The 24,863-nt window shown below is 38.7% G+C and overlaps 1 protein-coding gene across 1 annotated transcript in view; it reads left to right on the top strand.

Moving 5' to 3' along the window:
- LOC114659194 (collagen alpha-1(XXIV) chain) overlaps nt 1-18,999 on the top strand; it is a 338,513-nt gene extending 319,514 nt beyond the window's left edge. The window contains exons 56-60 of the mRNA XM_028811519.2: nt 39-104; nt 5,271-5,439; nt 5,551-5,660; nt 14,563-14,778; nt 17,335-18,999. Coding sequence (XP_028667352.1) covers nt 39-104; nt 5,271-5,439; nt 5,551-5,660; nt 14,563-14,778; nt 17,335-17,481 — 708 coding nt within the window. The 3' untranslated portion in view covers nt 17,482-18,999. The remainder of the gene's footprint in view (nt 1-38; nt 105-5,270; nt 5,440-5,550; nt 5,661-14,562; nt 14,779-17,334) is intronic.
- The last annotated feature ends 5,864 nt before the right edge of the window (nt 19,000-24,863 follow it).

A 24,863-nucleotide genomic window follows, 5' to 3' on the forward strand; every position in this document is an offset into this window, starting at 1 on the left:
TTCTATATTCTTGTTTTTTTTTCCTTTCGTAATACCAGAGAAAAGTGGATATTAACTCAGCTATTCAAGCCTTGATAGAATCAAATGCAGCTTTAAGACTTGAGGTAAGATGTTCAACATTCCGATTTTTAATTTTATACAATGCATATGCTTATACAGTACATGTATAACTTGCATATCTATGTGTATGTATATGTAAATAGATGAACAGAAAATATTTTTATATTTACAGTATATTTGTAATGCTGTACACGAAGATACCAAAGATGCCAAATATCTACAAAAGTGGCATGTTTATCATAAACACGAATAAGGGTTTGATACAGTACACAAAATGGAGAACAGAAAATACAAAAGTGACCAGAAGTAAAACAACAAAGACAACTGCCTTTATAGCCTGATTACACCAAACCTGAGCTCCTGTCTAATCAGAAACATGTACTTGGACGGATCCATTTGTCCATTCAAGTATCCCTAAGCACCTTCTTTTGAACCTCCTCTCTCTCTCTCTCTCTCTCTCTCTCTCTTGAAATTTCTCCTCACCCATTGCCACCTCCTGCTGGCCCACACTCTCCTACCAACTCGAGGGTCTAATACACCCTGACTGTGAGGCAGGTTTAAACTTCTGCTGAGGATCATTTGAAAATACAAGGATGCCGATACTTTTGCTACAGTGTTGCCAGACTGAGACTTTGTCTAGCGGCACTTGGTGTCGCTCCTTCCTTGAGTCTGCAGTTGCCCATAAAGGGGCAATGCTGTGCTGCTAAAGATGATTGGACAGGTTATTATTTTCAGTACTCCACAAGGAGTCCCTTGAATGGACACTCTGGACCCAACAGATGGCCATGTGTAAGCAACCTTGTGCACTAGGCTTCTTCCTTAAATACACACCAAATACCAATGTAGTCTGCAGCAGAAAAAAGATGACTACAGGATGCTGGCCATTATACACTTTTCCATCCAATGTCTGTGTGCTTTTGTCCTTTTTAGCATTTTCTTTTTCTTTTCAAGTTTTAGATATGGCTTTTTTCTTTGGAACTCTGCCCCTAAGTCCAGCGATCTTGGAGTGATCTTTTGTCTGTTATAGATGATGCTGGTATTTGGCATGTATTAAAGGAATAATAATAATACATTTTATTTATATAGCGCCTTTCCCATGCTCAAGGCACTTACAGAATATAATAAAGAACGGAAGCGTATACAGTATATAGCATTGTACAAACCAGATAAATAAGACAGTGAATTCTGAAAAAAAAAACAGACAACATAATTGATGTTCTAGCACAGGGGTCCCCAACCCCCGGTCCGCGGCCCACTACCGGTCCGCAGCCGTCTGACAGCCAGGCCGCGAGAGAACTGCCGGCAACGGAGACTCACTCAGACTTTCAGAACGCTTGGCGGGCGGGGCTTTGCAGCGGCACAGAGAGAGGAGAGAGACCGAGGTGAGAGAGTATTACAACAAAGTATTTTTATGGTCCCGACAGTTTCCCCATATGACACGAGTCTATAGAAATCGCGTTACTACGAAGTACATTCAGCAGATGCTTTCATTACAACGAAGTGACCTTGAAATGCTTGAACGAATCATCCACAGAGCAGTTAGATCTGTGGTCGCAACTCAGTTGTGCACATTTACACAACGATCCGTAAAAAAATCTCTTTCTTCGAACTTTCCTTGTACTGTTTGTTTGTTTTTTTTGTTTTTTTTTTTGATGTTTTTGTTTTCTGTGGTTTTCAGTGATACCTTTTGCTTATTGCTTGTCAACATTTGAAAAACATCCATCCATCCTTGCTGTCAAAAAGGTTGGGGACCACTGTTCTAGCACACACACACAGGTTACATTAGCATCTTGACAGAGAAGTAAACTGAGAGAAGGGTAATAAAGTCAGGTAGAGCTAAAAGCCTTCCTGAACAGATGAGTTTTAAGTTGTTTTTTAAAACAATTCATGGTGTCAGCTGACCTGATTAATTTCAGTAGGTCATTCCAGAGTCTGGGCGCTATACAGCTGAAGGCCCTGTCACCCATGGAGTGTAGATTAGTGTGGGGTACAACAAGATTGCCAGAATCAGAGGACCTTAGTGGGCGGACAGGCACATAGTGATGGAGAAGGTCACTGATGTACTTTGGCGTGAGATTATTTAAGGTTTTTTAGGTTATTAGTAGGATTTTATATTCGATTCTGTAGGACACAGGGAGCCAGTGAAGACGGAGCAGGATGGGTGTGATGTGCTCACTGCTGCTGGTTCGAGTAAGGACTCTTGCAACTGAGTTTTGAATAAGCTGGAGCTGTGATATAAGATTAGAAGGGGCACCTGCCAGTAGGGAATTACAATAATCAATGCGGGATGTGATAAAAGCATGGACAAGTTTCTCAGCATTAGAGAAGGAGAGGAAGGAGTGAACACGGGATATGTTACGGAGGTGAAAGCAAGAAAGTTTCTTAATGTGATTTATGTGGGCGGAATAAGAGAGGGAGGAATCAAAAATGACACCAAGATTTTTTACAATAGAGGCAGGTCTGATGAGATCACCGCCAAGATAGACTGGGAAGGAGCTCATTTTATTAAGTTGCATTTTAGTCCCAATTTGCAGGAGTTCAGTTTTATTGCAATTTTATTTTAAAGAGTTCTGCTCCATCCAGGTTTTAATTTCACTAAGGCAGGTTGTGAGCTGAGAAAGCTCTGATGAAGTTCCACTTTTAACATTGAAGTAGAGTTGAGTATCATCTGCATAAAAATGATAACCCAGTCCAAAGCTATGGATAATATGGCCAAGGGGAAGAGCATGTAAATACAGAAAAGCAGAGGACCGAGGACAGAGCCTTGAGGGACTCCTTGTGTGACCGGCGCTGAGCTGGATCTGCTGTTGCCAAGACTAACAAACTCTTGCCTATCAGTCAGATAGGACTTGAACCACTGGAGGGCAGTGCCAGAGATACCCAGCATGTTCTCCATTCTGGACAGTAGGATGTCATGTCTGACAGTGTCAAAAGCTGCACTGAGGTCTAACAGAATTAATATGCTGGTTTGTCCAGAGTCTGCTGCCATAAGCATATCATTGGTTACCCGTAGCAGAGCAGTTTCACAGCTGTGCTGTGCTCTGAAACCAGACTGAAAGGGTTCCATCAAATTATTAGAGGTTAGGTAATTGGTGAGTTGGGAAGCTACAACACGCTCAAGAACTTTTGACAGGAAAGGTAAGTGGGAAATAGGCCGGAAATTGTTAAGATTGTCAGCATCAAGACCAGACTTTTTTAACATTGGGGTTACAGAAGCGGTTTTAAAAGTGAGAGGCACTGAGCCAGTGTCAAGGGATGTGTTTATTATTGTTGTAACAGTTGGGATTATGGCATGAAGGCAGGATTTAAGTAGTGTGGTGGGGATGGGGTCCAGTACACAAGTAGTCGGCCTCATCTTACAAAACAGGTTATTAACAAACGCAGATGTGACTGGTGACAACGTAGAGAAGGAGCTGGATGGAGTGGGAAAACAGGGAGAGATATAACCAGATGATGTATTTATGTTAGTTGAATTATTTAGATCATTAATTTTGCTACGGAAAAAGTGGAGGAATTCCTCACAGACTTCAGCAGAAGAGGTAGTTGGGCCAGATGTGGGTTCGAGTAGTTTATTAACTACACAGAACAAAACCCTTGGCTTATCGTGGCCACTTTCTATTATTCTACCATAGTGGGTGTTCTTGGCAGCAGTTAGTGCTTCTCTGTAGGCTCTTTGGTGGTCAGAGAAAGCCTGGATGTGCACGGTGAGGCCAGTCTTACGTGACATTCTCTCAAGGCGTCGGCCAGCTGCTTTCATAGATCGCAATTCTGAGTTATACCAAGGAGCTGAACGTTTAAAGGAAACCTCCTTATGTTTTAAAGGAGCTGTTTTATCTAATGCTGAATGAAGGGCTGAGTTATAGTGGTCAACAAGACTATCTAGTGTTGATGGAATAGGTGAAGACAGTAAAAGATCAGAAATGGATCCAGAAAGGATAGAGGGAGTACGGTTGCAAAGCTGAAACTTAAAGGAATTGACGGAAGGGCACCACCAGGTGTGGAGCCTTTCGCTTAATTTAACTCAACACAGGAAACCTCACCTGGCCCGGACACGGAGAGGATTGACAGATTGATAGCTCTTTCTCGATTCTGTGGGTGGTGGTGCATGGCCATTCTTAGTTGTTGGAGCAATTTGTCTGGTTAATTCCAATAACGAACGAGACTCCCTCCTGGTAAATAGTTACGCAACAAAAGAGCGGTCAGCGTCCAACTTCTTAGAGGGACAAGTGGCTTTCAGCCACGTGAGATTGAGCAATAACAGGTCTGTGATGCCCTTAGACGTCCGGTGCTGCACACGCACTACACTGAATGGATCAACGTGTGTCTACCCGTCACCGAGAGGCGTGGCTAAGCCATTGAACCCCATTCTTGATGGAGACAGAGGCTTGCAATTGTTCCCCACGAACGAGGAATTCCCAGCAAGTGCGGGTCATACGCTCACACTGATTAAGTCCCTGCCCTTTGTACACACCCCCTGTCACTACTACCATGGTCGGGTGACTTGGTGGATTATATATAGAAAAGCAGCCAGAACCACCGCAAAGAACATTGATAAGTCAACGTGGCTCAGAGGTGCATGTGGACTGTAGCAGAGACGAAAGCAACTGGGGCGGTGTTTGGAAAATGAACAGTCAACGTGACTCACAGGTGCATGTGGACTGTACACAGACGAAAGCGACTCAGGTGAGGAGTTGGGGGTGGGCACATGAGCAGGCAGTGTGTACTGAACGATGACTAAGAGATGACTAAGAAATCAGCAGACTAGAATGGCGGGGCGGAATGAGCGTCCCTCCCCTCTCCCCCCGTTCCGCCCTCCGCGCCCGAGCGCCGTCCAGCCCCATCCCTCACTCTGGGAGGTGGAGGCGCGATGGCGGTCCTCCAGTTTTGAGTCACGGACAATTGTATGTTGCCCTCTCCAGAGTTCCATCTTTTCATTCACCTACAGTCGTATCCTCAAACCCACCCCATTTGGACAACTGTGTCTTTCAGGAAGTGTTCACCCATCAATACATAACGGGTTGGCTAGTTCTATTATAATTCTAGTGTAATGGTAGAATGTACATACATGGGAATGTACCCTCTGCCTTTTATGCACTTCTCTGAAAATCCAAAATCGTACTTTTGATTTTTTGTAGGATGCTACTGTCTTAAATAAACTGCATTCCAATCTGTTTTATTTTTTTTCTTTTACACTTTTTCTCATGGTTCAGAGTTACCAGAATACTGAGATTCCTCTACAAGATCAAAGTTCAGACATCTTCAAGACTCTTCACTACTTAAGTAGCCTAATGCACAGCATTAAGAACCCTCTAGGCACCCAAGAGAATCCTGCTAGGATTTGCAGAGACTTGCTGAACTGTGAACAGAAGATGTCAGATGGTAAGCACTGCCCAATATGTATTTACTCACCATAGAATAAAATTATACCATAATAATATTGCATAGTTAAACATCTAAAACCATTTTTAATTTCTTGTTTGGTTTCTTCAGGAAAGTTTTGGATAGATCCTAATTTAGGATGCCCTTCTGATGCCATTGAGGTTTTTTGTAATTTTACTGCTGGTGGCCAGACTTGTCTAAGTCCTGATTCTTCTACCAAGGTAAAGAGTATATCATAATTTAAACTTTATTTTTAATTGTTTTACCTTTACAAGTATGTGTTTATTGACATTATTTTTACATTAGCACGAAGATTATTGTAACTTTATTAAACCAGATTAAAGACTTCTAAAGCCTCACACAAGTCATCTTTTGACACATACTGCATGGGTATAAAGGTCATAAACAGTAAGCACTTGTGTAGCTGGGGGCTACCAGACAACATGGCATGCCTAGCATTTGGAGTAGGAAATGTATATATGTGTTGTTTTAAAGAATTTGATTGGTCAGCATTCTAGTTCAGAATTACAAAGGCATAAATATATACCAAGATATGGAAAGATTCTTCTGTTGCTCTGTAATATGCACCTGTTTCTCAGGTTTGCATGCTTTAATATTCTGTGCCTTGAGATTGAAAGGTAAACGGAAAACTTGTAAGTAAATGTACAGTAATATTGTTCTCTGAAAAGCGCAGTTTTTTCTGTCAGTTCTTAAATTTGCAGATTCTTTAATCTTTCCTGGCATACCCAATACTTAATCAATTTCATTCCTGAATTTTATTTTTTTTTTTTACTTTAGGCTACCTGTTATTTTTGTAGTTGGATTTGTTTTTCCTTTTTAATGTATGTAAAAATTAACTAAGTTAAGGTAGATGGACCTCCTTTAAATTTGTAATTATATGTAGTCATTAGTAGGCTCAATGTTGGCATTTTTTGTATGATGTGATGTCTTCATCAATACTGCTTGAAAGCCAGGCTGACTCCTCATAGAGAGGAAAACAGACTGAGGTTCTTTATTTGGCTTTTGCTATCTGATTGTGAGTAAATTATCTACACTTGATATAGCACTTAGTTATTTATGTTCACAAATTAATTTGACTGTAATGTTAACACTTAGGAATAAATTGTCTTTTTCTTACAACACAAGTACAATGGATTGCTTTAGAAATATTACAAATGATTAACAAGATTAGAGAAAAGTAAAGCCTGCTGGCAGAACAAGCACAGGGAAAATACCTATTGTTTTTAATTTTGCGTAAATGGAATCTTCTTAATAAGGTTTTTGGTACTGTTTTGCTTTACCTTTATATTAGTATATCTGATATCCAATATGGTAATCTAAATGTATTACATTTCGCATGTTAAACTGTTCTTTAGGTTATGAGCAGTATTGAAGCTAGTGTTTATACTCACAAGGTGTCATGCAAAACAAACAAATGAAAAATGTAAGCAACAAAACATAAATTACAGGGAAACAAACATTAAAGTATCTGTACAAGTGAACATGAACTGGCAGGAAACTGAGTTGATAAATACAGTACACTAACATAGTACAGACGGTAATGAAGAGTTGATTCATCAGTATCGATGTTATTTACTGCAAAGACTCCATACAGGTGACTTTGATGAGCTTGAGCTTTTTATCCCTATGAATTGTACTAATTATAACAGTATTTTAATAATGGGACATTAAATCAGTCATATGGATGTAGCAACTGACAGTTGACCTTTCTAGATTACTGAAATCTTTTTATATGAAGCAATGTGTCTTTTCCTTCTTACAAATATGGCCCTATTCTTAATTTAGTTATTGCACTTCAACTAGACTTTAAGGCAATACAAATAAAAGATGTAGCCTTCTTTTATCATTATCATCTGCCAAAATAATGCTTGTAAGAGGACAGTCTTTAAATGAAATGTTACTCTACAGAATGCTATTGTCTTCACTGATTACATACTGCCGCTGCCTTCTCTTCACTGACTATCCTCCACTATGTAGTTTTGAACTTCAGCAGGAGGTTTATAGATTTCATCAATGTTGTTGGTATACTGAAAATTAAGACACTACGTATATCAAGGTCAAAGCACCCTGAGTTGGTATACTATGATCTTGAAACCTAAGAAAGAATGTAGAGAGGGCGGAAAAGAAATACAGACAACCCAACCCATACTGACTGAAACAGGTAGTCAGTTAAAGAGAAAAGAATATGGTCAAATAACAAGCAAAGGTTGATATTGGACTCCAGACAGAGAATCAACAAAGCTAAACCAATAACCAATGATCAAAGTCAAAAATGGTAGTAGTAGTTACTAATGCCAGGAGTCACAAAAATAAGAGTTGCAAGTATCACTATTTTTCTCCAATCTTATATAATTTAGGAATGTATTCAATGACCTTTTAAGAGGTCACACTGATGATATCACCCTTTGCATTATCCCAGTGCATCATGGGATACATTGCAACAGCAATCACCATGAAAGCCATCCCAAAATGGATGTGCCTACTGCGAAAATGGTGTTGAAAAATTATTAGTGTTTTGTTAAAGCTTCTCATCACAAAATAAATTACAAAATTATATTCCTTGGGTGTGATATCCCCCAGAGAGATGTCAGAAGGAATTTTAGTGCCATTTTATCCATCCTTCCAAAATGCAAAATTACATAGTTACAGGAAGTATTAAATGCTGCTGCTAGAATTCTTACCTGCATTAGCACTGAGGACCACATTTCTGTTTTTCTCAAGCCCCTTCACAGCTTGCCTGCTTCTTACAAAATTGATATTAATCTTTATGTTTTTAATGTTTATATGACTACCTCAGAGATATGATTGTCAGATTGTGTTTGTAGTCTTATCAGATAATTGTGTTTGTAGTCTTTTGTTGTACTTTGTCTGTTTTGTCTCTTTTGATGTTAAGTACTTTATCATTTTTGCAAAAAAAGGCTGTATAATAATAATAATTATTATTATTATTGTTGCTGTTGTTAAATAATAGCAGTAATAGCAAAAATCATGTCTGGGTTAATTCACAAATAAAATACAGCTCATGTAAAGAATGAAATATGTTGAATTCAATTAAACTATATCTCATATCTTAAAATGGCAACTGCTAATAGACAACAGGCAGAGAAGCAGATTACTAAATAAAGTAATTTGCTTAGCATTATGAGTCTACAAATGGTAGTAATCTGCTGTTAGAATTCAACAGCTACAAAGCTGCTAATGGAGGGGAAAAAGTGGAAGACAAAATACTTTGCACAAACAACAGGGTGCTGTATATGCTATTTAATTATGAGTCTAACTGTTTGTTTAAAGCAATTTAACAATCACATTATATGGATAAAAACATATTTATATTTTAAGATTTCCTGCATACAAAATTAACAATTTCAGTTATTAATAAAATAGTATCTTTTGTCACAGAAAAATTTTGGGAAAACCCTCTCCTTAAAAATAAAGCCTTTCTCAATGCACAGATTCTCTTCCCATAAACCCAGAGATCTATGTCACACCTCAGTTGCTATTTTCGTTTGCACGATCTCACACTTGCCGAACCTTGGAGATATACAGTTCACAGTTTCAATGCACTTGCATCCAGTACGATAGGGTCCACTACTTTCTATCAGTAGTTCCTTTAGATTTCACCCAGGTATGATTATCACTGAAGCTTAATGCTGGAGGCATCCCACCTCAGCCCTAATTGACCTACCCGATAAAGGAACTCCCAGCTCTCAGCTCCTGGCAGCAAGATAGAGCAAATGTGCAAGCAGGAAAACAGGTTCAGTAAGTTTTAATCTTTAAGTATTATCCAAATGTTTAGTGCCATAAACAAAGCAGAGTGTTGCAACTCACACCATTACAACCTGAATCATAACAGACAAAGATCAGAAATATATCCAGTATGGTTTCCACATGATGCTTGTTTTGTGATCTTATATAGCTAATAAGTATGGTGTGACTCTATCCCTATGTCAATAGCTTCTCATCCAGGGGTATTACTTTACTGTATATATAAGTTTTATTATTGTAATTTAATAAGTGGTTCGGAAAATATAAAGTTCTCTATAGCAACAAAACAGGAAAAAGTTACATTAAGAACACAACTGAAAAATGAACATTACTATAACAATTTGCTCAGTAAGATTTGCATCTTACACAATAGAGGGGTATTTACACTAAGTTTTGCTCTTTTTCCCTTATCTTCAAGGTGCAACCTTGTGTCTATTTCTTTTAGTGCATTCTGCTTGAACATGAATGTTTCAGTGGCTTTCTTTCTCCCGTTTCTCTAAGTTAATTCAGTGGCACCTTGATTGCTCCTGTTTCTATAGATGTTTTTCAAAATCCAGACCATCTTCAGTATCCAAAGGTAATGGGAGTGATGAAGGAACAGTGCATGATGAGGAGGGAGCCTCTTTCTTCAGCATTAAGTAGTGCATTCAGATTGCAAGCTCTCATACGGCATTTTTAGCTCCATTTGGCTGTTCATCTGTAAGGGTTACTTGATACATTGGGTCAACATAAATAGCTGCCAGCAGGATGTCATATCTGCCATTATACACACATTAGTCTTGTCAGTCATAAAATATTTTGGAATGAAACTGATGATCTGAAAAAATATCACTTGGCTTTTATATTCTGCCTCTTTTGAAATAATAATATTGAGCATACTTGGATGATATGCTAGTTTACGCTTCAGATTTGATGCTCTTGGTGGGGCTTCTTTTCCATCACCAGAGTAAGCACTAGTTTTGGTCTCACAAGATACTGTTTTATTTTCCTTTGTAACTTTATACACATAAAAGTGTCATTGTCAGTGAGCGAGAAATGTCCATACATTACAAATTTTCTTTATACTCCCTGTGCCATAGTAATGATGCAATGAGAGGTGCTGCCTTAAATGTTCTTTAGTACAGACTACTTGGTGATAGCAGTGCCAAGATGGGCAGAAGGGGCCACAGCAGAAATGCAAGCTAAAGTTATTGAGTGACACTGAGCACCGGCACAGCTACAGGTTGTACAAACTGTATGTTATATGCACATTAGAGCATAAACAAAACAGAATTTTTGTAGTACAGTAATCCCTCCTCGATCGCGGGGGTTGTGTTCCAGAACCCCCTGCGAAAGTTGAAAATCCGCGAAGTAGAAACCATATGTTTATATGGTTATTTTTATATTGTCATGCTTGGGTCACAGATTTGCACAGAAACACAGGAGGTTGTAGAGAGACAGGAACTTTATTCAAACACTGCAAACAAACATTTGTCTCTTTTTTAAAAGATTAAACTGTGCTCCATGACAAGACAGAGATGACAGTTCCGTCTCACAATTAAAGGAATGCAAACATATCTTCCTCTTCAAAGGAGTGCGCGTCAGGAGCAGATAATGTCAGAGAGAGAGAGAGAAAAAAAAGCAAACAATCAAAAATCAATAGGGCTGTTTGGCTTTTAAGTATGTGAAGCACCGCCGTATAAAGCAGCTGCAAGGAAGAGAACAAAGTGAAGGTAGTCTTTCAGAATTTTTTAGAGGAGTGTCCGTATCCTCTAGGCCAGTATGCGAACAGCCCCTCTGCTCACGCCCCCTCCGTCAGGAGCAGAGAATGTCAGAGAGAGTGAGAAAGACAGAGAAAAACAAACAATCAAAAATCAATATGTGCCATTCAAGCTTTGAAGTATGCGAAGCACCGTGCGGGAAGCATGTCGCTTGACAAAGCCGGAAGGGAGCAATGTGAAGATAATCTTTCATCATTTTTCGACAAGCGTCCATATCGTCTAGGGGTGCGAACAGCCCCCCTGCTCACACCCCCTCCGTCAGGAGCAGAGAATGTCAGAGCAAGAGAGAGAGAAAAGTAAACAATCAAAAATCAATACGTGCTGTTTGATCTGTTAAGTATGCGAAGCACTGTGCGGGAAGCATATCGCTTGACAAAGCAGCCACATGTAAGCCCAGCAAGGATGGCAGCAATGTGAAGGTAGCCTTTCAGCATTTTTTGAGGAGCAGCCGTATCCTCTAGGGGTGCAAACAGCCCCCGTGCTCACAATATATTTCAGGAGTTTTATTTAATACATAATACGGGCTCTGGTTGGGTAGCTTCTCAGCCATCTGCCAATAGCGTCCCTTGTATGAAATCAGCTGGGCAAACCAACTGAGGAAGCATGTACCAGAAATTAAAAGACCCATTGTCCACAGAAATCCACGAACCAGCAAAAAATCTGCGATATATATTTAAATATGCTTACATATAAAATACGCGATAGAGTGAAGCCGCGAAAGTCGAAGCGCGATATAGCGAGGGATTACTGTATACGTTTTTATTCGTATTAATAATAACATTACTTTCAGGTTTTATTGCACATTATAGCCAAATCATCTCCCCACATTTCATCAGTTCTTGTCTGCCTTAGAGTGAAAAGGCACCAGTCATACCCCACAATATTTATATTGAGCTACATGGGATCCAAGTGACGATGCACACCTCCAATGCACATCTTTATTAGCTAGCACCTTATTGCACAGTATACAGTGTGAAATGATGGATGAACATTGCACATTAATAATAGCAACCAATCATTACGGAATAACACTGTCTATTATAAAAGCCTCACAAAATTGGTATATACTAAAGTTGGATTTCAGGGCAAGGTCAGAGTGAAGTTGGAGTCGTACTTTATAAGCTTTCTGGAGTTGGAGTCGGAGTTGGAAGCTGTTTTCAATGACACCACAACTCTGAATATACATAATGTGAGACTACAGTTTGACATTTCCATACGTTACGTTGAAGCTTACAAGTAAATCCAGGGTGGCATGCACTTTACTCTTTGTAAATATTGGTTAGTGAAAATAATGATACGTTAAAATGTTCTTTATATTGTTTTAGATTTAATTTTCCTTTTTCCCTTTGATCATTATTTGAGTGTATGTTGTAAAATCCAATTTAATATTAATTGTATCAATTATCATTTTTAATGTCAGTTTTCTATTATATATTTTTTTCCTGATACATATTTTTTGACATGGAAGTAAAGTGATTTTGTCAATATTTTTTTTCAATATATACATTAGTCAGTACAATCTCTCCTTACATGTATGAAATGTTTATATTTGCTTAAAGGATGTGTTTGGTATTTCTTTACAAACATGGTATACACTGTATGTATCTGCCGTTCTAAAGTTCTATGTTCACTCCTGGCATTTAGAACGGAACCTTATGGGTCACAGAGCACCACCAGAAAATAAAAGCTTAAAAACTTAATGAGTATGTCCAATGTTCAAGCCAGGAAAATTATAAAGTATTGACTTGTGCCCTGAAATTAAAACATACATTGTAAAATAGCTTTACATGTCATTTTCAAACAAAAAGCACTAATATTATAAGATTCAGTGATTTTTAAAGAAGACCAGCTGTGCACAGTACCTCAGGGCTTATCTTCATCTGTTGTAACCTTTCACACTGGGATGTGGTTTCCTCTCAAAAGACAAAATCACACTAAAGTGTTCCTGCCAAGTCCTTGGTGTTGTGTTGATTTACTTTACTATTTTCCTGAGAATCACAAAAGCAAATAGAAAATGTATCCTTACTAGTGTTGATCAGCAAACTTTGCCAAAGCGTTATACACAGCAAATTTGCTACTTTTTTCATAAAAACAAATACTATAAAATGTAAAGCAATAAAAGCACGTTAGTACTTTGTATAGTAGGTGAACTCAATTTAAGGAGCTTAACAGACAAGTAAATAATGCAGATTCTCAAATTTTATTTTTATATACAGCATAAATAACAAGTTATCTCTGCTTGTCGCCAAAAGTGCATGTCGATCTTCGAGTTCCATGTCAACATAAGAAAAGGAAGGTGCATGCGCTATGCATGCCATAATTAGCCATGTGGAGAATTAAAACAAACCTTGATAGAGTCCAATACCCCACCCTTTCCAAACACAGGAGACTCTATGAAATAATAATAACGAAAGATTTATTACTATTTACAAGATGTTTATACCTTTTTGATAGAAGAAAAAGTGCAAAGCATCAGCACAGGCAGTTTGGAGAGCCTTCAGTTTGAATTAAAAAAATAGAATGAGCCAACGGCTTCAGTCATGACACACCACTTTGAATTTTCTGCCTTTATCTCTTTTAGGGCTGTTTTTTATTCCTTTTCTCCTAGGGCCGAATTTATTTCTAAAAAAAACTCAGTTTTCTGAAAAGCACACCAAGTAATAGCTTCTCACATAGATCAACATAAAACATCTGTTGCTGTGTTGCTACCATGGCTAAGGCAGTGCAGAGGTGCGTGGGAAGTGAGCTGCTGCCGAGCTGTTTTCTGAAAATCACACAAAGCAATAGTTTCTCACATAAATCAACATAAAATGACCTACGTATTTTTTCTGACTGTTGACTATGATTTCAGCATTTCTGCTTTGTTTTGATGAAATATACGTTTGTGTGTCTCTGACTGTATTCTTTCTTCTTTTATCTCACCAAGGCATGGTGGTCCAGTGGTTGGCACTGCTGCCGCACAGCTTGGTTCGCCTTTTTGGCCACAATGGCAGATGTATCCCTAGCACTCAGGGATACTTTAAAGATGATTGCACCATTATTATCCAGTTAAATCTAGTTCATTTGGTTTGTCCGCATTGACTTCAGTGCATTTCGTCGAGTTCAGCGATATTCTCAAACACTTCCGTCATTTTTCCAAACTCGAGGCGAAGCAAACACCGTGGAGTTCGTTCATCACTGATCCTTACCTCAAGAAAAATAGTAGCAGGAATGTGCAATAAAATGATTATTTCCAGATCCCTTTTGTCATCACAAACATTCATCAGAAAGAGGGAAAAATGTTTTCTTAAATTGAAAGTGTTGCTGCTTCAAAGTGGACATATTCAATTAAGCTTTTGGACGTTTAGTTTCCATTGTACTCTGTGCCCCATAGCTGCCATTATAAAATGCCAGGATGAGCAAGATATTTTTAAAAATGTACAGAAAATGCTTAACATTAAAACACAATTTTGCATGTCAAATGCATAAGTAAATACCATGTTTGTGAAGAAATAACTTTAACTTAAAAAATACCAAACATCCTTTAGTTTGACAGTGTAATTAGTGATGAATGCTAACATTTTCTGTGATATTCTAGATGAACTTTGGAATAGGAAAAGTGCAAATGAACTTCCTACATCTTTTGAGCATGGACGCCACTCACAGTATTATTATCCACTGTCTCAACACTCCAGTATGGAACATCACAAATCTAAATCATCAAAAAAAATCTGTCCGCTTCAAGGGTTGGAATGGACAAATATTTGAGGCGAACAAACTACTTGAACCAATGGTACTAAAAGATGAATGCAAGGTAAAGTCTACGTTATTCAATAAGATGTCATAATAAAAAATAAAGTACTAGACATTTGGATGGAGAGCTATAAATATTATATCCTGTACATGGAAGAGCACAACATAATGCAGAAAACTGACATTTATAACTACATCCAGTTTAGTAGCATATCCCAAACAAAATGCCAACTCCTTCTCTTCACCTCCCTTTTGCTCTCTGTCTCTTTATTATGAAACCTGCCTTTAACAACATCACCTTTGACTGTTACCCTCTCAAACGCTGCTCTTTGATCATAAAGGGCCCTGGGCTGAACTTTAGGATTAACAGTAAGTGTCAAAAAGAAAGTAACAATCCTTTTCAGGCAGATGACGGTAAACTGTTCCCTAACAGTTCACTAAGCCTTGCTAGCTCAGCACTAGCCTTGCCATAGTATCACGTCTAAGGTTTCCTCCAGACTTTAGCTAGATACCCTAACATCAGTTTAAATCCTCTGCCTCCCTAAAGGATCCAAGAAAAAGAACAAAATGCACATCCCTTAATAAATTCTCCGTACTTTTTAAGATCTAAAAAATCTATAGCCTTATCATAAACCACACTGTGAAATATCAGATTGATCTAACAAACTTTTTGTAAGGTATCAAGTGACATTCCAAGAAATGACTTCATTATAATTTCAGTTGAAAACAGGCTTCCATCTTTTCAAGTATCACAGTTTTTCACCATGACGTCCATGATCCTACATATCCTTCTTCTAACCAATGTGTCGTTTATTCTGTTTCTAAGCTTGTGTTTCCCTCCCTTATTCAATAACTCTCTTTGTATACATGGCATGCAAAAGTTTGTGCACGTTTGCTTAAAATGTCTGTTACTGTGAATGGTTAAGTGAGCAGAAGAACTGAGCAATAACTGGCATAAAGTTAAAGATGACGTATTTCTTTTCAGCATTTTATGCAAGATTAGAGTATTGTTTTTGATTTGCACAATTGTACAGTGAAAAAAGGAAAGGAGAATCATGTAAACGTTTGTACATCCCAAGATATGTGGGGTTTCAGATAACATTTACCAAAGTCTCAGACCTTCATTAGCTCATTAGGGATGTGGCTTGTTCACAGTCATCGTTAGGAAACCCCAAGTGATGTAAATTGTAAAGCTGTATAAATTCTCTGAGTTCTCAAACCTTGTCTCAACAATCAGCAGCCATGGGCTCCTCTAAGGAGCTGCCTAGCACTCTGAAAAATGAAGTAGTTGATGCTTACAAAGCAGGAGAAGGCTACAAGAAGACAGCAAAGCGTTTTCAGGTAGCTGTTTCCTCAGTCTGTAATGTTATTAAGAAATGGCAGTTAACAGGAATAGTGGAGGTCAAGTTGAGATCTGGAAGACCAAGAAAACTTTGTGAAAGAACTGGATTGCTAGAAAGGCAAATAAAAAACCCCATTTGACTCCAAAAGACCTTCAGGAAGATTTAGCAGACTCTGGAGTGGTGGTGCACTCACTATACTACTGTGCAGCGACACCTGAACAAATATGAACATCATGGTAGAGTCAGGAGAAGAAAAACTTTCTTTCATCCTAGCCACAAAATTCAGCATCTGAAGTTTACAAATGAACATCTAAAGAAGCCTGATGCATTCTGGAAACGAGTCCTGTGGACTGATGAGGTCAAAATACATCTTTTTGGCCACAATGTGCAAAGTAATGTTTGGAGAAGAAAGGTGGCCAAATTCCAGGAAAAGAACACCAACTATTAAGCATACAATGGATCGATCAAGCTTTGGGCTTGTGCTGCAGCCAGTGGCACAGGGAACATGTCATTTGTAGGGGGAAGAAAGGATTCAAAAAAATACCAGCAAAATCTGGAAGGAAACATCACACCATCTGTAATAAAGTTGAAGTTAAAAAGAGGATGGGTCCTAAAACAAGATAATGAACCGAAACACACCTCAAAATCTACAATGGAAGACTTCAAGAGGCCCAAGCTGACGGTTTTGTCATGGCCCCCATAGTCCCCCTTTTCAGTCAGGCGCTTTTCATTTTTTTGGCATTTGGTACCTTTCAATCATGGAAATAAACATATAATCTTGTTTAAAATATTAAAGAAATGTGTCTTCTTTAACTTTACACCATTTGTTGATCAGTTCATCTTCTGCTCACTTAACTATTCCCGGGAACGGACATTTTAAAAACGGTGCCCAAACTTTTACATGCCACTGTGTTTATGTATTCATTTGTATACTGTATACTATGTGTATTTTTACTGCATATACATTCATTTGTGGCCTTCTTCAAATACTGGTTCTTGGGGCATGAACCCTCACTGAAATGTATTTATTTCTATACAATACCTGCAAGAATTATTATTGACATCCAGAGCATCATTGGATTAAAGATTTTCCCCTATTTATCTTCAGTTACCATGTTAAATCCAAAAAACATTCTGAATTGTTGCTACTTTCAATTGTGTTGCTACTCTGTACCATACAGAATGTGTTAAAATATTTCATGTTGAGCACATATAGAAAGTGACTTTTCTAGTGATAATAAAACCATTTGTATGTTTGTATCCTCCAAATCCAGATTCAAGACGGCAGCTGGCACCAAACACACTTCCTATTCAGTACTCAGGACAGCGTCCAGCTGCCTATCGTGGAGATTCAAAGGCTCCCCTCTCTCAAGTCTGGGCAAAAATATCAAGTAGAAGTTGGTCCAGTCTGTTTTCTGTGAAGCATTCAAAACTACTTGCAGATTGTGGAGTGAAACATTAAAGTTGCTTTCTTTTGTTAAGAAGACACTTCAAAGGATCATTTTGTCCTTCTTGTCCAGGACAACTCATCACAAACGTCCATATCTAACAGAGCTTGTCTTGTACATATAAGGACTTCTCAGGAAGATGCAACTGCAATGAAAAAACTTAATGGATGCACAGGAATAGATTATATATTTATAAGTGTGTATGTAGAAAAATATTTAAAGTTTAAATGATATATTAAGTGCTTCCCTTCATAGTTTTCTAAGACAGAGCATCACTGCAGATGAAACGTTCTTGATGTGCTGCAGCTGTCTGAAACACAAACAAAACACTGAGGAAAGCACTTTACGCGCACCCACATGAGCAAATTAGCACACCCATCCTGTTGTTCTTCATCGATCCTCGTGATGACCTTCATCCTTGTTCATCTTCACTGATGGTGCTCTACCTCCTACGTATTTTTTACTTTTTTCACCACTGGTGCTATAGATTACTACTTTGTGGTTTATAGAATGAACAGATTTTGATGTACTGTATGGATTTTTATTTCAAGATGTATGTACTGGTTACATCATGATTTCACCTGTTATATAATTACTTTTTAAAACAAATTTTGGCATTTATTGCAATAAGATTTTATTTATATAAATGGCGGGGGGGGGGGGGGATGTTTTACTTGTCATGTTTGATTTTTGGTTGTTTGTTTTTTTTCAGATTTGGTTCACTAGCACACCTTTCATTGTGCTTGCAGGTATGACAAGCACATGCTCTACGCCTATCCAAATATTTTATTGTGCATAACTGTTACTGTGTATTATGCTGATTCTGTTAAGTGTACTAAGCCAAGACAAAGATCTACAAAACAATATTTACTGTGTATATTTGGACTTTTTTTGGTTTTTTTATATAAATTCCAATTAGTTGTAATACACAGTAACTTGAAGGTATACGCTTGGTCTGACTCCTCCTCTTAGACTTTAACGTGAGAGGTGTTAGCCTTAATGGGATAAATTCTAAAGGTAAATACTTGTGATCGTATCAGTGTGAACCTTCACAAGGAGACAGTGAAGGTTATGAGGTTTTGGCCTGGTGTCTTCTGCAGGACGTGCAGTCCACGTCTGACCTCATGTTAGTCACCATTGTATTCAGCTAAACATACGTACAAATACCTTGTGGATGGAAGGGATGCTAAAAGAAAAATCAAATCAAATAATCCGAAATGTTCATTAATATAATAAAAAATATTCCTAATGTCTATTACAACTTCTTTCCTACAAAGTCATGTTAAAAAAGCAAACCAGTGCTTTAGTATCATATTATCATGTAAGACGATTGGAATTGGTGTCCAAGGCTAAAAAAATATGAGCACTTATCCTGAAACATTACGGATTATTTATAACACAAATGCACAGCTCACACCAAGTCTTCATTGCTTATATTTAATTTCAGGTTGTGTGCTCATTCTATGGCAATGATAATAAACTCAAGCTTGTGGACGGCTGTGTACTTCTGCGCATTTGCTTGTTTATAATCTCTGCTTTTTTTTTTCTTTCTGTGCTTATGGCTTCATTTAGTCCATTTGTTTTCTCTCCAGTAGAATGCACCCTTACTGAAGTGACTGTCTTGTGGATTTTGATTCCCAAACAGCTTGCTCTCCTTTTCTTGCCAAGCAGTTGACAGTGCCTGAAGATGAAAGCAGCAGTGCAGAGTGGACACTGAACTGAACAATAAAGTTCAAAATGACGGGCCTGTTTAATAGGCACACACAACCAGAAGCAACCTGCCCTCCATTTTCCTTCACAATCGCTTCATTATATCCATTTCAGGTCTCAAAATGTGTGAAAAGGTGGAGGGCATGGATTTAGTAGGTACTTCTGAAAGTCAACACACGCTCACATGGGAATAAGCTCTTGATCCAAAGACAGAAGTCTTGAATAACAAATAGCATACAAAAGCATACAACTGGGTGAGCTGACATGTGGATTGTGAGACACCAGTAATGTAGGATTTTTTCATAGACATTTTTAGAACTGTTTGTTGTGGTCCACATTTAATCACGATAGAGGCCTATAATATAACTTTATTGTTTCCATTCTGCACAAAAACATGAGTTTACATTTTTTTTCTCGTGACAAGCTACATGGGGTTAGTAGCATACTAAGTTTTGGTGGCGTATTCCTTTAAGCTGAATTTATTGCCATATTGCTGGAACCTTTGAGCCAAGAAGCGCTATTCTAATTAAAAAGTCTACTTCTTAATGTATGTACTGGCACCATGGAAAAATATATCTGATCAGTGACAGGTAGCCACAGCATAAGAAGGGTATCTAGCAAGCATCTGTGAAGCACCTATGGAAGGAGCAAGTGTCAGTGTCTGCAGTCAGAAAGCCCATGGTGATACGGAGAGCATCAGCACAGCAACAGTAGCAACAACACTTTGAGGTGGTCTCAGCATTGACTTTTACCCCTTTAGTTCAATAAATATTATGAATCAAACAAAAATGGTCAGAAAAGGTGTTGGGGCCCTGGAGGATCCTGGTGTACAATGGACAAGAAAAAGAAATAATGCAAAAATGGCAGCATTCACCACATTGTAGTGCCTCTTGGTCACAGAGCTCAGTCTTCCTTCACAGCAGGTCTGAGAATGAATGGTTGACGGTCAGTTTAAATCAGTAGATGCAGGGTGCGTTTCTGTAGACTTCTCCACCACTCTGGCAACAGACATGGAGAACCGTTTAGTGACTGTGCCACATTTGTATTCTTTCCCCTGTGTTTCCCTTCACTAAGTCTGTGAAACACTCCCCAGGCCCATATGTGTGTGAAATTATGCAGATTAGGTCTTAACAAAACAACCAGTTGACAGGTTTATTATAAACATGATAAGGTTGCAGGTCAAACTTGCTAGAACAATTCTTATATTCTATGAGAGAAAAACATAAAAATATATAAACCAATCATTTAAGCATGCCGTTTCATGTTTATGAAAGGTCCCTGAAGATCTTTTCTGTAAATGTACAGCCCTTGCCATAACAGCCAGACATCTTGTAACAGTTTAATTTTCCAAAACATCTGTCAGAAGAATGTGGCTTTTCTGTCTCTTTTCTGAGTAATTCCGGGTGAGATACAGTTCCTTTTATTTTGTGATCATTTGATAAACAACCAACTTCAGTACCCTTTCACATCACATGTGGACATAATGCCAAGCAATCACTTTCAAACCTCTCAAGCTGCCCCTGCTCCTCGAAGTCAGCTAGATGACAAAGTGAGGGGCTCAGCAAAGTTAATGGCAGGCTCAGGTCTTCTTCAAAATGAGATGACTTACACATATTTCTGTTTCATCCTGATACAGTCAACCTGAGCGTTTTAAACTTATAACTTATGTTGTGGATTGTAGTTGTCCGTTCCAGGAAGTTGTCTTCTCACAAAGGCAATGACCTTTTTTTCTCATCTTGCTCCTGGTCGAGATCAGCGCCACCATCTGTTAGCAGTGGATTTGGCATCGGCAAAAACCAAGAGTGGAGCAGTTCAGAGTTTATCAATGAATTAGTGAACACTTACTGACAAGAACATCATCCAAATGGGCCTTTAGGATGAAGGTATTTCACTATTCTCTCTTTGATTTTTGCCTTTTTCTATTCAGTGGTCAAGTCATTAAGTACCTTGGCGATCTTCACATAGTCTTTGATGAATCGTCATCATTCATGAATGACCACAGCTCTTTTTTTTTTTTTTGTAATGGCTAAAACTTTAAGGATTTAATTATTTCAGGGTATGTTTTAACATTGATATTCAATACTATGCATCAGCAAAGGTACGAACATTTGACTATGTAATCCAAGAAGGGTGACTTGTATCATACATGTCTCCATTTGCCTATTTGTGAGTATCAGGTTGTCCAGTTTCAATCTGGAAATAACCTGCTTTAAGGTCCAGAACGGAGAATCATTTATTACCAGTTGACCAGTACCTACTGTTGGACAGTTTCATGTTTAGGAATTCAGTGAGCAACACGTTTGGTGGTAGCTGTTGTTTGAATGAGATTGAAGTCTGACACATCAAATAAACCTTAGAAAGACCAAGTGGCCTTCGAATTTGGTTTAAGAAGACCATTTCCAAATTTGCTTTAACTGTAGATGAGATCTTAAGGGACAACCTCCACATTCCTGCTGAAGAAGACGAAGGCCAAGCTGTAACTGTCCTAAATTTCTCGTGTAATGTTTCCACCTAGCAGTTCATGTAAGAAGATGGTGTGTCCTGAACCCCGCCCCCCCAGAGTTTTGCATAATGGTAAGGAGGTGGAAAAAACGGTTGTTACCTGGTGTGCTGTTAGTGAAGCCTTGGAACTCTGATGTTTGTTGATATTGGTGGCATGAATAAAGTGCCTCAAGGATTTTCCTCGACCCATGTATTCTGTAATATAGCAGAATGTTTTGGAGCAGCTGGGCCACAGACACCATCCAGAGGATATACAGGACTAAGTGTGTGCAGCTACTACCCCACATTGCAGGTGGTCTGATGCTCTTATATGGTGGATGGCCATGTCCTTCCATCAGCCAGTGACTGTAGGAGAAGCAGCTACCATCACTAACCTCACTTGATTTAAACTGAACAGTTTATACTGATTAGAGTGAGAGTAGTGCAGTAAACGGGCATCTAAAGTAAGGCTGTGCTCCATAATGTCTTCCGAAGTCTGCATAGTTAGAATCTGCTTTTGTTGTTTTGCTGTCAGTGTACTCTGTGCGCATCTTGCTAGGCTCATTCAATAAACATCTGGCAAAAACAGCAGATTGTTCTAAACCCCAAATAAACAATAAACTGTGTTTCATCACCTCAATTATACACCTTAGGTGTGGAGCGCATGTGAATGAACACAGTAGGTGTTGTAAATAGTGTAAGCCCACCATTATACTAACACTGCTGTAAGGTGAAAGGCCTGTGAAAACAGAGAAGTCCTAGAAGGACCAGCAGAATCACAAAAGGACAACTTAGCTCATGAATCTCTACTCAACTCATGCTCTAAAAACATCCAGCCAAGATCTGAAGGTCCACAAGCTACAACTACAACTCTGGGTTACCTGGAGAATTTATTTTGTGCACTTCTGAACTCTAACGGTATGTTTTTGAATGATCCTTTTTTTGTAATTTCTTTGTGACAACATCTGGGTGCCATTTTGAATTTGTCCTTGTAGTAGCTGCCATTTTTTTTACAGCATCACTTTCATTGCATTAATTCTATTTGAGATGGTGAAGCACAATGCCAAGTGTACAAACAAAGACTTCACCACGTTGTTTCATGACAATTTATTGTACATAGGGGAAAATAATCTGTTAGTTATAGATATGACCTTTTTGCCTCTTAACTTTTGACTTTTACTGTTTGATCTTTTTTGTTTACGTCCTAGTCCTTGCCAAAGTCAAATCAGTTGCTTATTTTTCCAAGTTGACCACCATTGTATATCTACTGCTTTTCTTTATATATCTGCTTTAAAAGTAAATCTTTTAAAGTTGAAGACTAGAACTGTCTGTCAGAGTAAGACGTGCTGGACAGTTTGGAACTTGAAATCCAATTCAGCATTTGGTGGTGTGGGCTGCGAGAGTCAGTCAGGCCACTGTAGGCCACAGCCCTTACAAACCAACTAACTGTCCGCTCAGTAGAAGGTTTGACCGGACCTGTGCCTTAGGATTGGCCACTGTGACAGTAAACGAAAAACAGATAAACTTACACCACAGAGCCGCACTAAAATGATCCACCTGAGCTCTTTAACAGTTGTTCAAGTTTAGTCCAGCTGAATGTAAAAAAAACTGCCAAGTGTGAGAACATTGAAGAAGAGCTGTCAACATGTGTCACCAACTTAAAAATGAACGTAAAATGCAACTCCAGGAAAAAGTACAGATGAAGAATTCAAGGTGATGGCCAATGAGGGTCAATCCCAGCAGGAGCCAGCAGTGGACAGGGTGCAAGTCTGTCACATGTGCTCAACTGAGAGATTTAGGTGGACATCCAGGGAGAATGTGAAAATTCCAAATAGACCGGGATTGGGCATGTGATCTGAACCCAGGATGCTGTGAGAACACTAACCACTTAAACGTAACTCCCCTCGTAACAAACAGCTATAATTGTTACATAAGAATTTCTCAAGGATGCTCACTAGTAAACATTCTTTTTTCTTCTCCAAGTTCAAGATTTTCCTCTTTGTTATTAGACTGTGCAAAGTCTAATAAGTTTCTGAAAGCTGTGAAGATCTGCTTGCGACACACTGGCTGCTTGGTTTATTTTAAGTTTTAAGCGTAGCATTAGCAGATGTTCTTTGCTATTTACAAGCATTATCAAAAGAGTATGAACATTTTATTGCCACAGATGGTTTAAAAATAGATTTAACAAGCAGAACAGACTGCTGACATTACAGCGGTCGACTACCGAGAAGGATCTGTGAAGAACTAAAGTACGCCTTGTAAAGTGGCAGAACTGAGCTAACATTGGGTTGGAGACTTTCTGTGCTTTAATAACTAAGGTTTACAGTTCGGAAACACCAGCTTTTCCTGCTACTAAGGCAACCGTGGCATGGCTCTTTAAACAAGCATTCTCTTCTTTGAAAGATCTTTCCCAATTTATTCCTGGGGGGCATTTTTTTTGATGACACAAGTCCTACGCCATGTTCTAATGAGCATTTGTTTTGCGGGCGTTTTCAGTTCCTACAACATGGGCTCCCCAAGTCATAATTAAGAGAATCAATTCTGCACGCTCACCCCCACTGAGACCACAACACTCTTTTGTCATCTGTAATTGTCGAGAATCCTCTCTTTGTGAAAAATGAAAGTGGTGGAGCCTGGAAATCAGCCAGATGTCTCCTCGTTCCAGCTGTCGACAGCCCGCCTCTTACTTACACATTCCTTCTGTAAATTTCCAACACTCTAAATAAAAGAGTTCAATCCAAGTCTTTCAAACTTCACTGCATATCCTGCAGAAACATTTTGCTTTGAAAGCATTCCTGAATCCAAAAGAATCCACTGAGAGTGACCCTCATGGAGTGTGGAGTCTTGTGATGGTGCAGAGGGGCCCCTTTAATTGGAATTATGTAACCGGGTGAAAATTGAAATCACCTGGCAGGCCTCATCTGTGACAAGCTCAACACACACATGGAAGATGGCAGGGCCTGCAAGCCCTCCGAAGGGGAGCATGATCATTCCCAAATGGGACTGTGCCGAGAAGCCTGCTTTCCAGATTCCTCCATTCCAGTCAGATATGTCGACTAAGCACATAAACACTTGGAGTGTGAAGTCTCAGTCTCCTCTAGTCCACTCTGAAAGGGCTGGCATGTAAAAAAAAATACATAAAAAGGAAACAACGAAAAGAACAA

The sequence above is a fragment of the Erpetoichthys calabaricus genome, chromosome 10, assembly GCF_900747795.2.
Source record: "Erpetoichthys calabaricus chromosome 10, fErpCal1.3, whole genome shotgun sequence".
Taxonomy (NCBI): domain Eukaryota; kingdom Metazoa; phylum Chordata; class Cladistia; order Polypteriformes; family Polypteridae; genus Erpetoichthys; species Erpetoichthys calabaricus.